This window comes from Homarus americanus, unplaced genomic scaffold (genome assembly GCF_018991925.1).
Source record: "Homarus americanus isolate GMGI-L3 unplaced genomic scaffold, GMGI_Hamer_2.0 scaffold52512, whole genome shotgun sequence".
Taxonomy (NCBI): domain Eukaryota; kingdom Metazoa; phylum Arthropoda; class Malacostraca; order Decapoda; family Nephropidae; genus Homarus; species Homarus americanus.
Genome location: NW_024735442.1, coordinates 3,445,974 through 3,462,867, shown reverse-complemented (window position 1 = coordinate 3,462,867; position 16,894 = coordinate 3,445,974). Strand labels below are relative to the sequence as shown.

Genomic DNA, 16,894 nt, shown 5'->3' with positions numbered 1-16,894 from the left:
TATTTCTGTATGTAGGCCAATATCATGTAAATAATTGAAATAAGAAAATATTTTGTGTAAGTTCTTGATGTTTGAGAATTACGCAAACTTTAAACAAGTCAGGAATGTTCTCTACGCATCTCCTCCTAAAACACAAGAAATTTTCCCTAACATTTTGTATAAAGAAGTTTAAATAATAATATATTAAAGAAACCTTTGTTTGAGTCTTAATTATCACCTCTCTAGACACATTTGAACATCTGACCATACAACCTACACTTACCCTGGACAGCACCCAGACCTTAAATTTGACCGATGCAATCTTTCAGTTTTTGTAGGTTTTTTCCAGAAACTCTATGAAATTTTTACACCTCATTCCGCAACGCCACATTTTTAATCTTTTACTTTTATCAACTTGGCCAATGATCGGCTTGTTAGCCGCTTGGGCGGTCAGTCACGTCTCTTTTAAGCACTGTTGGCAAGTACTGGGCATGCATTGACTCCTGAATGTACTTGTATCTGTACCTGCGCCAGTGTTGGTCAAGTCTGGTCTTAAATGAGCTCACTCGGTGCGGTTACAACACTGTAGTAAATTATTCAAAGAGTTTACAATTCTTACTCCAAAAAAGTTTGCCCTCATAATTTTCTGAAGTTGTGGCTTCTTCAACCTTGAGCTGTGACCTCGAGTGGGGCGGGCGTCTGCCAGCTCGAGTTATAGACCCTCGACTGAGTAGTGTCTTCCGAGATGTTTATAAACTTCAATTAAGTTGAAAATCAGAAAACTACAGTACAGTAATAGAAATGCTGTTCCCGCATTTGTTGCCATCAACCGAATCTCCGTATTTTTTTTGTTTTTGCATATACTTGTAAGAGTTTAAAAAATTTTAAGACACCTTTCTTCTATGACGTATCCTCGCGAACAACCTAGAGCCGAGATATTTAATATGCTGGGGTCCGGGAGGCCCAGCCGACTGGTTGGGTTGGGTTGGGTTGGGTTACGCTACCAACCATTCTTGATTATAAGTACAATGAGATGAAAAATATAAGAGAAGAAAATGTCTGAACTTATCATTAGAAACAAGAAAAAACAATATCGAATTATGTCCACTACAATAAATAAGACCCTCAATCTTAACTAAATACAATATACAAAAATAAATATAACATTTTATGACCTAACAATTGCTAAACTAACCTAACTTTTGGTCGCCATCTGAAACCTTAAACAAATTCCGAGGGTCCGGCTGTTGTAGACTATTATTATTATTATTATTATTATTATTATTATTATTATTATTATTATTATTATTATTGTTATTATATAAGAATAATTATAAAGGCAAAAGAAAGTGGCTACCTGAAGATTATGCACCCCAGCTTATTTCACCTGAAGATTATGTATCCCAGCTTATTTCACCTGAAGATTATGCATCCCAGCTTATTTCACCTGAAGATTATGCACCCCAGCTTATTTCACCTGAAGATTATGTATCCCAGCTTATTTCACCTGAAAATTCTGTATCCCAGCTTATTTCACCTGAAGATTAGGTACCTATCGTAAAAAAACCCAATAGGTTGCTAATGAAGGTTTCTTTAGTTAGGTTGGTTAGGTTAGGTCAGGTTAGGTCAGGTCAGGTCAGGTTAGGTCAGGTAAGGTCAGGTCAGGTTCCGTACCAAATAAAAGTTTTGTCAACATCTTAAACGGGACTCTGAGGAAGCAATATACTTTGTAACTGACATAACAATAAACATGTTTCCTGATGCCTCAATCGTTTGTTTTGTACTCTGTGTTTGTTTAGTAATCTGCTTATACTTCAGGTTTATTTTGCACTCTGTGTGTTAATGTTCGAACAAGGCAAACAGAGTATTAGGTTTTATATCTAGAAGTGTAAGTAATAAGAGTGCAGAGGTCTTATTGCAACTATATCTTGCGTTAGTCAGGCCGCACCTCGATTATGCGGTTCAGTTCTGGTGCCCTTATTATAGAATGGATATAAATTCACTAGAGTCGGTGCAGCGAAGAATGACGAAAATGATTCCGGGACTTAGAAACCTTCCATATCAGGATAAGTTAAAGAAACTAAACTTGCATTCCCTAGAAAGACGAAGAGTGCGGAGATATGATAGAAGTATTTAAGGGGTGAAAGGAATCAATAAAAGCGATATAGATAAAGTTCTTATAATATCCGAGGAGGATAGACCTGCAGCAACGGATTTAAGTTGGATAAGTTTAGGTTTAGGAGGGAGATAGGAAGGAACTGGTTCACAACAAGGTGGTGGACGAGTGGAACAAGCTTAGCAACTTTGTAGTAAGTGCTGGAACGTGGAGAGTTTTAAGGAGCTGCCATGCACAGGCCAACCGGCCTATTGCAGACTCCTTATTGTCTTATGTTCTTATTCAACTGGCACATACCTGACATACAACTGACACATACCTGACATACAAATGACACACACCTTACATACAATTTACACACACACCTGACATACAACTGACACACACACACATAGAACTAACGCACATGACATACAACTGAAGCACACCTGGCATACAACACACACACACACCTGACATACAACTGACACACAGCCGACACAACCTTTAGCTGCCTCCTATATAATACAAGAAATATTTTTAAGGACTATGTTGACCATTACTATTAGTTAAACTCTCATTGCAAAGACCGGCACGTGTTAATAAGAGAGAGAGAGAGAGAGAGAGAGAGAGAGAGAGAGAGAGAGCGAGAGCAGTTTCAGGACATAGTACATAACAGATTCAAAACATTTACCTTTAGTATATATCATTAACTCAACCTAGAGCACAGCAAAGTCTCCATTAATCTGACTAACTGTGGTACTCAACAGCTTAAGAGCGTCGAAGACAAGTCCTGAGTGACGAAATGCGACAGATAAATTGCCTTTATACGGCGAACTGAAGGAATAATTGGCTGATAAATATGCCTAAAAACTAATTTATTGTCTGCCTGGTTGACTGATGGGCTTAATTACTGTTTGACTGACTGACTGACTCACTAGTTTGATGACCGAGTCTATCACTGACAGGTAGCTTTCTTAACCAGTTCCCCCTAATACAGGCAATATAGAAAACGAATCCTTGAGTCACCCGTTTTTTAATCTATTATAACACACACTTAAGGAAAAGAGAGAGAGAGAGAGAGAGAGAGAGAGAGAGAGAGAGAGAAGAGAGAGAGAGAGAGAGAGAGAGAGAGAGAGCACACACACAAGAAAAAAAATTAAAATATGACTCATGACTGACTACTGTACAAGGTCGTGAGGTGAAGCGACCACAACCTCCCTCCCTCTCTCTCTCTCACGTTTGATATTTTCTTACCCGTTTCCACTCATCAGTCTGAGAAATTCACATCTTCTATCTGTTTGTTTTTCCTCCTCCCGTCATTTGGAACAAGATACTGCGTTTACTTACACGGTACAGACTCAGTCTACGGTACAGACTCAGTTCAATACGGTACAGACTCAGTTCAATACGGTACAGACTCAGTTCAATACGGTACAGACTCAGTCTAATACGGTACAGACTCCGTTATGTACATCCCATAACCTGGTAAAAGCTCCCGTGTAAATTTAGCCAGATAATTGCTAGGAATAAGGTGATGTCATGGAGTCGCTCATCACCTCGGATTTCAGTCTTTTTGTCAGCGTGCCAAGACAGTGACTGAACACACACACACACACACACACACACACACACACACATCCTGACCACGAAGGGTGTCAAGATGTACCTGGCGCTCCTCTCGGCAGCCAGGTCAACCTGTTAAGATGGCCCATATCAACTCCCCCTCCCTGAACCCTCCCCACCGGAATATCAACAAGTTCACGCCAGAAGTTACTATTTATTTAGGAAAGGAATGAACCAGTGTTAAACAGAGGTGAACAGTGGTGAACAGTGCTTAAGTCAGTGAGAACAACTCAACAGTAACAGTGGTACCCAAGTTGACCTCTTCACAGTGGAGGTCCCAGGTACCCAGTGATAACGGGCCCGACCCAACAACCAGCGATGTGTTAATCCGTCTACGATAGGAAGGCCTGGGACCACACCTCACTCATAGAACACCGTCTGTGAGGGAACTACTACACCACGTGAGGCCCCTCATAACATCATCTGTGAGGGAATACCACACCACGAGGCCCCTCATAACACCATCTGTGAGGGAATTACTACACCACGTGAGGCCCCTCATAACACCATCTGTGAGGGAATTACTACACCACGAGGCCCTCATAACACATCATCTGTGAGGGAATTACTACACCACGTGAGGCCCCTCATAACACCATCTGTGAGGGAATTACTACACCACGTGAGGCCCCTCATAACACCATCTGTGAGGGAATTACTACACCACGTGAGGCCCCGCATAACACCATCTGTGAGGGAATTACTACACCACGTGAGGCCCCTCATAACACCATCTGTGAGGAATTATTACACCACGTGAGGCCCCCATAACACCATCTGTGAGGGAACTACTACACCACGTGAGGTCCCTCCTAACACCATCTGGGAGGGAGTTACTACACTACGTGTTTGCTGTTCAACACCTACATTAATCTGTATGTTCACTGTATGTTCCTTCACCTTCTAATGAAGGCTTTGTTAAACCACCAATGTATGTAATAAGTCATTTATGTCCAATGTATATTTCAGCCTTCGGGCTGCAGAACTTTTTCATAAACCGTTAATTATTATTATTATTATTATTACACACAATCACCAGCTTTGGGCGATGATAACAGCTTCCTTGTTCACGAATAGGCAGGGACAGACAAATACAGTAGATAGATATATAGATAGATAAAGGTATTTATTCAGAAAAATCGGGACAGGAGCTCAGTTTGTGAGTAAACAATGCAGGTATACAAAAAGGCAAACAGTAAGTCGATTAAACAAAGGATCGTCTAAGAAAGCAGTTAAAATGTTTATATTTCTACATGGATCCTTGAACAAGAGAACATCACACGAACCAACGCTTAAAAGATAATGGGGTTGAGTACTTGAGAGTAACGATCAGTGACATACATTGCGTGTCGTGACACAACACGAAAAATTAAAACGACTGCTTGTGTTGAAGTTGTCGCCATTCACAATCTACTTCTTTTTGCGGGATTAGCTCACCAGAGAACAGGTCAATGACCCACACCAGGGCCTGGGGGTGAAAATATATACTACTACTACTACTACTAATAATAATAATAATAATAATAATAATAATAGTAAATAAAAAAAATCAATAGTGAAAAACGATATATGTATGTTGTGTTGTCAATAGTAAGAGAAACAATTGAGACCCTGCAATTATGTGACTTGGTCACAATTTTTGTGATGCCATATGGCAGCAGGGTCTACCATTAGACAACACATCATGCTTCCAATATCTTCCCAGGCGGTAGTACCTCCCTGTTTGGTAGCTGCCTACTACTTAAATTCTATTTATTCCATCATCACACATTTTATTGTTTACTAATTTATCACATCCCTGAAAAAAGATAATTGAGGCATACAGTTAACAAACAGTAAAAAGAAAACAAAACATATAAGGTCAACTGCGGTGCCTGATGCTGCTGATGTAAGATGATCAAGGACTCAGCGTCTCCCCTCGCAGTACACACTCCTTTGTTTGGAGTATTTCAGTTACGTGACTTTAGACGTTATATTAAACGTCAAACGTTGAAATACTCAAAGTCTTTGTAAATATATCACAATGTTTGAGTTTAGTTTACTTATTAATATTACATAAACGAGTACATGACTGTAAGGTTATTGCATACGTTTGAGATTTTGAATTAGATGCAAAAGTGGAAGCTGCACTATTCGCTGGTAACTCGCTTGTAACTATCTAGGTCACAGTGGTCCCCAGCCTGTAGTCCGCGGGAGCCATGGCACCGGAGTAACCATATTATGGACCCCACAAGGGTTTATTAGAAAATGTAAAAAAAATGTGGGATACTTTATCAGTGACAATAATGAAAATATGAAATAACTTGATACTACTCTAGTGAGAAAGTCTGAGTCTGACGTGTACAAAACGTGTGCATTTACCCCAGACCGGACCAGAGAGAGAGTCAACTTGAAAGAGTATACAGTATATAAAAAGTATGTAACTGGTAAAAGGTTGACTTGTGTAAAACTGCAAATAACTATATGAGGTTTTTTCTTGAATTTAGATCCACAGTTTTGGCGCCTTCCACTATATTTACAATGACAAATGTGGCCCAGATCCTACAAAAAGTTGGGAAGCACTGACTAGGAGAATCGATTGATGCAATTTACAGAAATATTTCAGCTCGCAGAAAGGAAGGAAGGTGTAATGAGCAGAAACTTTATTTTTCACTTGAACATTTACAAGACTATTATCTAAAAGGGCAACGTGATGACGCTATGGGATATGTAAAGTAGTTCCTATCAGTTCTAATCAAGGCCCAATAAATTACTGATAATCAGTGTGTGTGTGTAACGTCCTATCGAGGTAAGAAGCACTCATAGTGTGTGTCATTATGGTGGTGACAAATAAAAACGTCGCTCTGGGTTGAAGCTAAGAGTTCCAACGCAACCAATGAGGTCAACCATGATCAATGGCTTGCGGTGACCCGTGTAAAGTGCAAACCCACTTACCAATAACTACATGTACTGTACAAGTGTTCTGACCATAAAATATCAAACATCAAGTGTTATGTGGTGCATCTGTTACGACCCACACGAACTTTTCAATAAAAAGACATCCTGTAATTCACTTTAGCTGTAATACAGACCATCCTGTAATACACCTTAGCTGTAATACAGACCATCCTGTAATACACCTTAGCTGTAATACAGACCATCCTGTAATACACCTAAGCTGTAATACAGACCATCCTGTAATACACCTTAGCTGTAATACAGACCATCCTGTAATACACCTTAGCTGTAATACAGACCATCCTGTAACACACCTTAGCTGTAATACAGACCATCCTGTAACACACCTTAAGCTAAAAGATATAATATGTATTTGCAAGTCTCTGAGGCGGAGTACGTCCCTCACTCCTCTTGTCAGTCCCACACGTAATACCCTCCATTAGTTGCCTCTATTATCCCGCTGTGAGAGTGTGTGTCCTTAAGCCAGGCATAAATCCACTATCCTGTCACTTACTCATACTAGGTACTTTGAATATATTGGTCGCACGCTACCCACATTTAGGTGACTCCAAGGGTTTTTTTTTAATTCACCTCAGCTTCCCTACCACGACACCCTGAACCCTGTATTGAGTAACAAAAGAATGGCGAAGGGTGGTACACCGATACTGTACAGAAATAGCTTCTCAGCATGTGGGAAATGGAATTATTGAAAATTGTATTAACTTAAAGATTTATAAGAAAAAAACTGAAAATATAGGTGTGTGTGTGTGTGTGTGACGACCAAAGAAGTTGTTAGCCCTTCTATCCAATTCTCGAAATTAAGAGACCATTAACAACCGTGGCTCAACTCGTCCGAATCCTCCCTCTCGACTCCCCCAAAGTGTAGTGGGAAGCCGGGAGTGTGGCCGCGGCGTGACTCAGTTGGCACAAGCTACCACTTGTTTGAGTCGGCTGCTCCTCTTCCCGACTACACTGTGATCTTTGGTGTGGTTTCCCCTACTGTGACTTCATTCCCCTAGCTAGAGCGACAGACGGCGGAGTGGTGATAGTGAGAAAAGATATTACCCTTATCTCCTGGGTATGAGACAAGATAGTATAATTTATGAGTTTACTTTAAGTGTTTGTGTATGAAACGTCATAGTGTTCATTATAACGTTAAGAGTGATTTCTAAATTTGTGTACTTTTCTATAGTCCTTCTTGGTGACAGCCCTGAAAGAGGGTATTTCCTTTAAGACCTGATGATCATAATATACAGTGGCACTTGGCTATAAATGACAATACTGAGAAAGAATCTGAGAAAATAAAGATTCCATTTATTTTGTTACGAGTCCTAGCTTCTCCCTTGGATGTGTGTGTGAGCAATTGTGTTTGTGAGGTGCACGGGGTTGCTAGTGTGGGCACGGCTTCCTTATGCCTTGTGAACAACTCCCTCCGCCGGGACACGTCTTTCCTGTTTCATATAACCGACAGTGTAAACCTCTCTTTCAGTCCACCTTGACAACCTTCCTTCCCCCCCTGACAACTTTCCTTCCTCCCTGACAACCTTCCTTCATGACAACAATTCGCCTGACAACACTCCTCCGTGGTTCACAGTCAGACGCCGCTCAGTCTGGTTGTGTCTGTGGTGGCGTGAAGCCTTACTAGTGTGTGTGTGTGTGTGTGTGTTCTGTTTTTCCACTCTTCATATAATAAGTATAAAAAGTGTTATACTGACAGCTAAGAGCTAAGAAAATGTTATACGGACAGCTAAGAGCTAAGAAAGTGTTATACGGACAGCTAAGAGCTAAGAAAGTGTTATACGGACGGCTAAGAGCTAAGAAAGTGTTATACTGACAGCTGAGAACAAAGAAAGTGTTATACGGACAGCTAAGAGCAAAGAAAGTGTTATACGGACAGCTAAGAGCTAAGAAAGTGTTATACTGACAGCTGAGAGCTAAGATAGTGTTATACTGACAGCTAAGAACTAAGAAAGTGTTATACGGACAGCTTAGAGCTAAGAAAGTGTTGTAAGGACAGCTAAGAGCTAAGAAAGTGTTATACTGACAGCTGAGAGCTAAGATAGTGTTATACTGACAGCTAAGAAATAAGAAAGTGTTATACGGACAGCCTAGAGCTAAGAAAGTGTTATACGGACAGCTAAGAGTTAAGAAAGTGTTGTACGGAAAGCTGAGAGCTAAGAAAGTATTAAAAGGACAGCTAAGGCAATAAAGTGCATTAAACTGCCAATTAGGAGCTGTAAAAACTAATAAAAACAGACAGACAGAGAGACAAGTACGGACATATACTGTATTTCGTAAAACAGTTGGACTGTAGTGGACCAATGCCAAGGTGAAGTGTATAAGTGGACTGGCGCCATCTCCAGAATATCATTGCCAGGCGAGCTATACAGGGCTTATTATGATGACACACACACACACACACACACACACACACACGGACGCACGCATACTATGATGACGTAAGTTGTAAACAAACGAGGCATGTATTGATTGTGGTGGTGGCCAAGTGAGGGTTCAGGGATGGAGGGAGGAGAGGGGTAAGGAAGAGGAAGGAGAGGGGTAGGGAGGAGGGAGGGAAGAGGGATAGACGTCATCATAAGTGGAGGTTATAGAGTGAAATTAATGTATTTTTCCGTTCAGATGAGTCTATGAATGTCTTCTTTTTTACCTATCAGTGTTATCATCAGCCATCTTTGAGCACGTATCCCCTCACTGGACCCATAATGCACCACACACAACAACTATGACGTCATGGGAGAATCGGTTTTTATCATTGATGGTCTTAGAAGCTAAAGGGGGAGGTAGAGCCCCCACTTAGTGTTGATAAAAAGAAGTAAATCACACAGTCAAAGTTAATCTACTCAAGGTAACACAAATTTATTAAGATACAATACAATTTTCTATTCATTGTTCGTATACTTGAATTATGGTGGATTTGTGTATTATAGTGAATATCTATTTATCTAATTATATGCCATGTGTCTGTCTGTCTGAAGTATTTATATATATGATTCTAATTTCCTGGTTATGGAGTCCGGACACACAGTGGGCAGGTGTGAGTTTGAGGCAGACAACATGAACGATAAACAAACCTTGGCAGCAGCAACCAGAGAGGAGGTTAATAACTTGAGTGAATATAACCACACACACAAAGAAACAGATGATAATACAGAAATAGTAATAAAAGAGACCAAGAAAGAAGCAGAGAGTGTACATCGAACAGCAGAAACAATGGAAGATGAGAAAGACCTCAGTGTAAATGGTGTGACACAGAGAAAGACGGATAATAATAGAGAGGAAGAGATAAATGGAGGAGAGGAGGAGGAGGAGGAAGAAGTGAAAGACCTCAGTGCACATGGCCTGATACACAGAAAGAAAGATAATAAGAAGGAGGAAGAGATGCAGGAAGGAGACGAGGAAGAGGAACATCTGGCACCTGATGGAGGCTGGGGGTGGGTGGTGGTGGTCGGCGCCTCACTCATCTTGGTAAGTGGTCTCTTTCTTCTCGCTGACTGACTGACTTTCTAACTGATTAACTAATTGGCCTGACCTTCTAACTAACTGATTTAAATGACTGACTAACTGACTGATTCAATAACTGAGGACTATCTGAGTGTTTGACCTATTCTAATTGACTGATTTATTGACCGAGTGTTAGACCAACTCTTGATTAATTTACTGATTTACTGACTAAGTGACATACTGACTGAATAACCGACTTTCTGATAGATAATTTTGCCCCAACAAGCCCACACTAACGCAACTTTTGACCAATTAGTTTACATTTGTTATACTTGTTTACTTTTTAAATGTGGCTTTGTTTACAGTAAGAAGCGCTTAGTGTGTGCCGAGCTGTTAACATGTTTAACCCTTTGAGTACCATGATTTAACCCTTTGAGTACGATTTCTTAACCCTTTCAATATGATGATCCCCTTGATTACAATGCCTTAGCCCTTTCAGTAAGATGACCTATTTTCTTGAGTACGATAACATTGTTTTCAGAATAATAGGTCATCGTATTCAAGGGGTTAGCGCAGACGCTTACAGAACTTCATATAAAGAGTGATCATTATCCCTCACATATGCTCTTAGATCAATTTATTGTCTTCACCACACAAGATGACCTTCAGTCCCCACACAGGTGCTGGTAGACACGGTGGGGCAGTGTTTCGGCATTATCTTCTCTACCCTTCTCTTGGAGCTGGAGGCGCCCTCAGCCATGACTGCCTGGATCTTCAATATGTTCGGTTTCCTGTGGTGCATGACGGGGCCGCCCCTCGGACCTCTCGTGGCGGAGTTTGGCTGGAGGAGAGTGACCTTTGTAGGGTCTATCATGCTCACCCTCTCCACCGTCACCTCCGCCTTCGTCACTTCTCCCTGGGAGCTCTTCTTCACGTATTCCGCTCTAGGAGGTAAGATGGTCGGACTGCAGAAGGGAACTGAGAGGGATACACACCTTGAAGTACTCCAGCTGTTGGCGGGAGTAAGAGCTGGAGCGGTACACAGTCAGGGCAGTGTCAGGGTAGATTCAGGGATGTTGTAAAAGACACTAGGGAAATTTTTTACTGCAGTCAGTGGTGGTACACGTCACTCAAGGAAACGTTTCGTGACAAAATTTAAGGAAGGCCGATAATTATAATATTTCACATATCCAATTAGGAATAAAATTTACTTTACGAACTCTTAAGACTACAACTCATAGAGGCTGGCTTATACATTGTCATATACTGTCGTTACTTAAACACTAGTATACAATATATATCTTGATAAACACAGTAACGAAGACAGGTTTTTGTTTTTTAGTCGTTACATTGAAAATTAAACTGTAATGATCTTAACAAGTAGTGTATATTTAGACAAGTCAGGGTGTGGTTTACTCCTCGCAGTGCTAAACTTATAAATTAAATACATAAAGAAAATTATTTAATACCTTCTTTACATAACTATTGAAATTTAATGTTAGTTGAAGAATAAGATATCTGAACAATTAAATTACTTCCAAGAGGCATACATAACGTAACAGTCGTCCTCAGGAGTGTAGGAACAGGAGTGGATTACCTCATTTATTACTACAGTATGTAAGAGACGTTTACAGTGGCCAGACATCAAGACAGACGACATTGAGCCTTGAATATTACAAAAAATAAGATAATATAACCACTGCTAACGTGAGATGTGATGTAATTTATAACTTCCTTACAGAAAGTTCCAGAGTTTAATAATATTGTTGTTGACAGGTATAGGATGTGGCATCATCTCCAACATCAGCTACATGATAGTCCCTTACTACTTCAGCAAGAGGAGAGGACTAGCTAATGGCATAATCATGTCATGGGACTGTGGGGGTCAGCTGCTAGGGCCGCTCTTGATACAGTATTTACAGACCGTGTATGGCTTCACGGGCTCCAATCTTATTCTCGGTGGTGTTGTCCTTCACTGCTGTGTCGGTGCCATGGTCTTCCACCCAGTTAAGTGGCACACAAAGAAAAGTAAACGTGAAGTGGCAAATATAAGTAAAGATGATAAAGTTTGTGAGTATGGTAGTAACTTAAATCAGAATTGTAGTTCGTCGTGCATAAGTCGGTGGATGATGATGACTCGCCTGGCTCGCTCCACTCTGGCTGACTTGCGGGTCCTGAGGTCGGCGAGGGCGGTCATCATTGCCCTCGGCGCTACTTTCATGTTCAATGGATACCTCAACTTCCTGGCCTTTGTACCCTTCAGCATGCAGTTGTCCGGGTTCACCCTCCAGGAGGCCGCTTGGTGTGTGTCAGTGTCCGGGATGTGCAACATGTTGACTCGGATCGTGGTGTCAACACTCACCGACACTTACTACTTCAACTTCCGACTGTGTTACCTCACTGGGAGCTTCACTATCGCCGCTACTATGATCAGTAAGTTTATGTTAATTCCATCACGTTATGTAATAAGTGTGAACTATGAGGTCTGGCAGTCTTTCAAATATCTTAGTACAGAAAGTCCCACATAAAGTTTTAAGCAGCGAAAACAAACTATGTTACAAATAAAGGAATAATGATGGTTTTCTTTAGTGACACCGAATTATATGCCACAGTAATAACATCATAACAGCAGTAAACATTGTACAGTATCTACCGTATAGTGAGTCTCGGTTGTAGTTCAGAAAGTTGCTCTACTTATGTAATTTGATTTAATGTAAAAAGATGATAATAAAAAAACAAGGTGTCATAAATACTAAGAGTATGTTGTTTCATGTGTCAGTGTTTGTGACGGTGAGGGAGCAGGTGTGGCTGGCAGTGGTGATGGGCGTGTGGGGCTGTGGTGTGGGCGCCTTCATGAGCATCTTCAACCTGGTCATGGTCCACTACATGGGCCTCGATAATTTCATGCCCATGCTGGGGGCCACCATGTTGTGTATAGCTGGCGGCTACCTCACGATCGGCCCTTGTGTAGGTAAGGCAACAATTCCGGTGACAGAGATCCGCGAGTTTCTTCTGTATGTAGAATAATTAATTCTTTTGACCCAAAGGAAGTTATACAAGACGGTGACAACGAGTGAAATATTTACGTGCACGTACAGTATCATAAAGTTAATTCTGGTCAAGAGCTTCAGACTTAAGTACGTGTGTGTGTGTGTGTGAGATAATAATATACTTGAGACAGTAACTTTAGAAACACGTGTGAAACGAAAAGTTATTCGTACATTAAATATCTGACAACTTGACCTGTAATGTAATAATTCTTTGTTATCTCATTTAGGTTACATCCGTGACGCCAGCGGCAGCTATCTCATCACTATCTGGGTGTTGGCCTTCACCGTCATAATCAGCTTCTTCCTCTGGCTGTTTATGCCTGCTGCTGTTGCCTATGACAAGCGTAAGAGTGCTGAGAATGAAGTGAACAACAAGTACAATATCTCTGTGATATAATAATGTGGATGGTTAAGAAACAATTCGTTGGTGAGCAGTGAGCCATGAGAGGAAGGAATGATGTACAAACTGACTCTCCATAGCATAGAGCCGTAGACAAACCAGAGAAGCAACAGAGGAGGATCTTGGCTGCGCTCTCGTTAAGTGAGGCGAGTGAAGGTGCTTTACGGTTGGCTAATTTATTGACAAAGCTTGGAGTACAGTTTGCCTCTGAGGCAGGAGGCAAAATGAACTTTAGTAATGTCACAGCACCAGGGTCACTTGGGTGCTGCATCAATTAACTGTTCGTGAATTCTGATATAAATATTGTTGGATAGAAAAAGTTCCTTGACAGAGAAAGAGAGAAAATCTGAAGTAAATTTCTTTTTTTTTTGCCTTAAGAAGCCAGATGAAACTTGACACTTAATCTGAGAAAAAAGTACGAATATAGAGTCTGTTTCAGTAGCACCACGTTGGGAACACTGCTTCTTCTTATCCGGTCAGCGAAGTTAAGCAATGTTTTTATAGATAGATTGCCCCCGAGGGAGCTAGTTTATTGGGCACCCCCTTACATCCTGTGCAAGGTGAAGTGCAAAAGCGTTTACAGCGCCCATCTGGGAAGCATGCGGAGTTCATGCTTGCCTTTATGACTCGTGCATTAAGGGCGTAAAAGCCTGAAGGGTCATGGGTTTTGTCAGCAAGTTACATAAAGTGACAGTATGATGAGTGTGCGTTGGGTCTGGTTAGTACTCGGATGGGTGACCCCCCCTGGCCCTTAGATCACCAGATGCTACTGACATAAGGACACTACTGGAAACAATCCTCTCATGGCATTGTCAGCTGTCCTTGGTCAAATTGACTGAATGTGAGGATTGATTCAGTACAAAGTTTTGGAGAAGTGTTGCTGGAACACATACAAAGTAGAAAGTAATGTCTGTGATGAATTTTTTTAATCTGATCGCCTGAAGGTTCAGCCTATAACCTATTTCACCTGAAGATGAAGCACCCTAACGGTAACCTAACCTAAATTAATCCCTACTAGTAGCGTTAGTGTTTAGTCGTAAGGTGAAATAAGTTGAAGGTAAATCGTCATCAAATCCATCTTTTGTCTCTGGGAAACCTGCAGGCGAACATTGTAAATATAATCAAGAAAGAATATTTTACTATTACAACTTTTTTACATGTTGTCTTAAGAGAAAATTAACTAGTTATATTAAAACTGACCACTTAATAAAAATAATAATGAATAATTCTACCATTAACCTCTTCCCCGATTTTATGTCGATAAATATTGTCACTTCACAGAGCATAAAAAATAACCACGATCTTTTTTTTATATCATCAACGCTTTTCTCTTAAGATGTGTATTATTAAACTCACACGATCACATAACTAATAAATAATGCTCTCCAATCAACATTTTTTAAAGCATCAACACAAGTCCCTTAAACACACACGAAATGCTTATACATACACTGGACAATGGCAGCGCTTCCCTCCCTTTCACCATTTCGACTCGGGTATAATTCCAGCTTTGGTTAGATGTGACTTCCTGCCAAATGTCAATAATGTTAAGTAACTATCTTTGGAACCAGACCTCCAATAGACAAAGATACAGTACAACGCGGTTTTCCTGTTATCCGACCCAAACTACTTGTAGATTAAGTTAGGTCTGTTATTACAAGGGCCAGATACTTCCAAGCAAATGAAGACGCCGCATCCCCCAGAGTTGGACATAACTTGAGCAACGACGTGTTTTGTTGCTGTAACTCAAGACTCAAAACAAAATTAGTCCAGGAAACGACCATGTTTGATCACGTGTGGTCGTACAAAATATGACTTTGATGCCCCATTGTCCTTCTTATTATTACAGCTATTTAAAATACATTGAAAATATAAACTGAAATATAGAGAGTTGCAAGTGAAAGTATATAGAAGCAAGAGTTATTATAACCCAAGAATAAGGTGAAAAAGTGTCCATGTAACCACAGATCGCTGTATTCTTAGGTGACGTCCCGTGCAGATGACACCACTGACAGACTATAACTCACCAAAGCCTCTTGTGGTCAAGGTCTCACGCATCAATGAAACCGGAACCTTTCGTCGTGACGTCACTAACTCCTGCACACGTCAACAAGCATGCTGAACACTTGCTCAGTTTTGGGGTATTTACCACAATAAAAAACGGGAGCGAAGTAACTTCCCATTGCTTTCCGAAGGATAAGGAACTGAGATGAAGTTGGATTCACTTGTGCAAGAAGAAAGACTTCTTAAATGCTGAAAATGCCCAAACATGCAGCTTGCATTTTGAGGCCAGAGCGTTTGAGGAGAAATTGAAATGTAAACTGCTTGGAATATCAGTACCAAGAAGACATGTAAGGATTAAGAATGGAGCCATACCAACATTACAACTGTCATGTTTAAAAAGGTAAGCCTACATTATTTCATGTAAAGGTGGAGACAGCACCAGAAATAACTAATGGATTTGAACCAAATTTCTGGAGATACTATTTGCATGATACTGAACACCAAGCGAGAATGAACAGAACCTATTAGCACCTTAGGCACCGACTATTTATAGAGATAAAGAAGAAAATATATTACCGAGAGAGTAGTGACTTGTAACAATGTTAGCAAACAAATAGATAAACTGAAACCTAATAAGTCGCCAGGTCCTGACGAGATATTTTCCAGAGTATTAAAGGAATATAAGGAAGAACTCAGTATGCTCCTAACAAACTTGTTTAACGAGTCATTAAAAACTGGTGTAGTACCAGAATCCTGGAGGACAGCGAATGTGATACCGATTTTCAAGAAGGGAGATAGATCGCCATCCTCTAACTATTCTCCAATGAGTTTAACATCAATTGTAGGCAAATAATTGGAAGCAATAATTTCAAACTCAATTCGAAATCACCTGGAGAAGCACAAATAAATGATCAATGATTCCCAGCATGGCTTCACAAGTGGGCATTCATGTCTGACAAATGTGTTATCATTCTTTTCAACTGTTTATGAATCACTGGATGATAGACACGATTACGTTGTGGTATATCTCGACTTTGGCAAGGCCTTCGACAGAGTCCCCCACGAAAAACTAATACGTAAAGTTGAAACTCAGGGAATTGGAGGTGATATTCTAAAATGGATTAGGGCGTGGTTACAGGACAGGGAACAGCGAATGAGCATTAACGGCACTAACGATTGGGGTGACGTCACTAGTGGAGTACCTCAAGGCTCAGTACTTGGACCATTACTATTTATTGTATGCATAAACGACAAGATATAGGCGTAGACAGTAACATACAGTAAGTAAATTTGCTGACGACACTAAAATAGGGCGTGTAATTAAGCCTGAAGAGAAATCCG

The 16,894-nt window shown here is 40.6% G+C and overlaps 1 protein-coding gene across 13 annotated transcripts; it reads left to right on the top strand.

The window, feature by feature from the left end:
* The first annotated feature begins 5,911 nt into the window (after nucleotides 1-5,911).
* LOC121871002 (monocarboxylate transporter 12-B-like) lies at nucleotides 5,912-14,854 on the top strand. Of its 13 annotated transcripts, none has more exons than XM_042373032.1 (7): nucleotides 7,542-7,715; nucleotides 9,313-9,503; nucleotides 9,662-10,123; nucleotides 10,780-11,050; nucleotides 11,876-12,532; nucleotides 12,879-13,070; nucleotides 13,377-14,853. In XM_042373032.1, the coding sequence occupies exons 3-7, from the start codon at nucleotides 9,665-9,667 to the stop codon at nucleotides 13,544-13,546; spliced, it is 1,749 nt and encodes a 582-aa protein (XP_042228966.1). In that variant the 5' UTR covers nucleotides 7,542-7,715; nucleotides 9,313-9,503; nucleotides 9,662-9,664; the 3' UTR covers nucleotides 13,547-14,853. The 13 variants fall into 13 exon arrangements, with proteins under 13 accessions (XP_042228975.1, XP_042228976.1, XP_042228966.1 ...); XM_042373031.1 differs by lacking the exon at nucleotides 7,542-7,715 and adding an exon at nucleotides 7,766-8,109; XM_042373033.1 differs by lacking the exon at nucleotides 7,542-7,715 and adding an exon at nucleotides 8,288-9,096.
* Nucleotides 14,855-16,894: the final 2,040 nt, after the last annotated feature.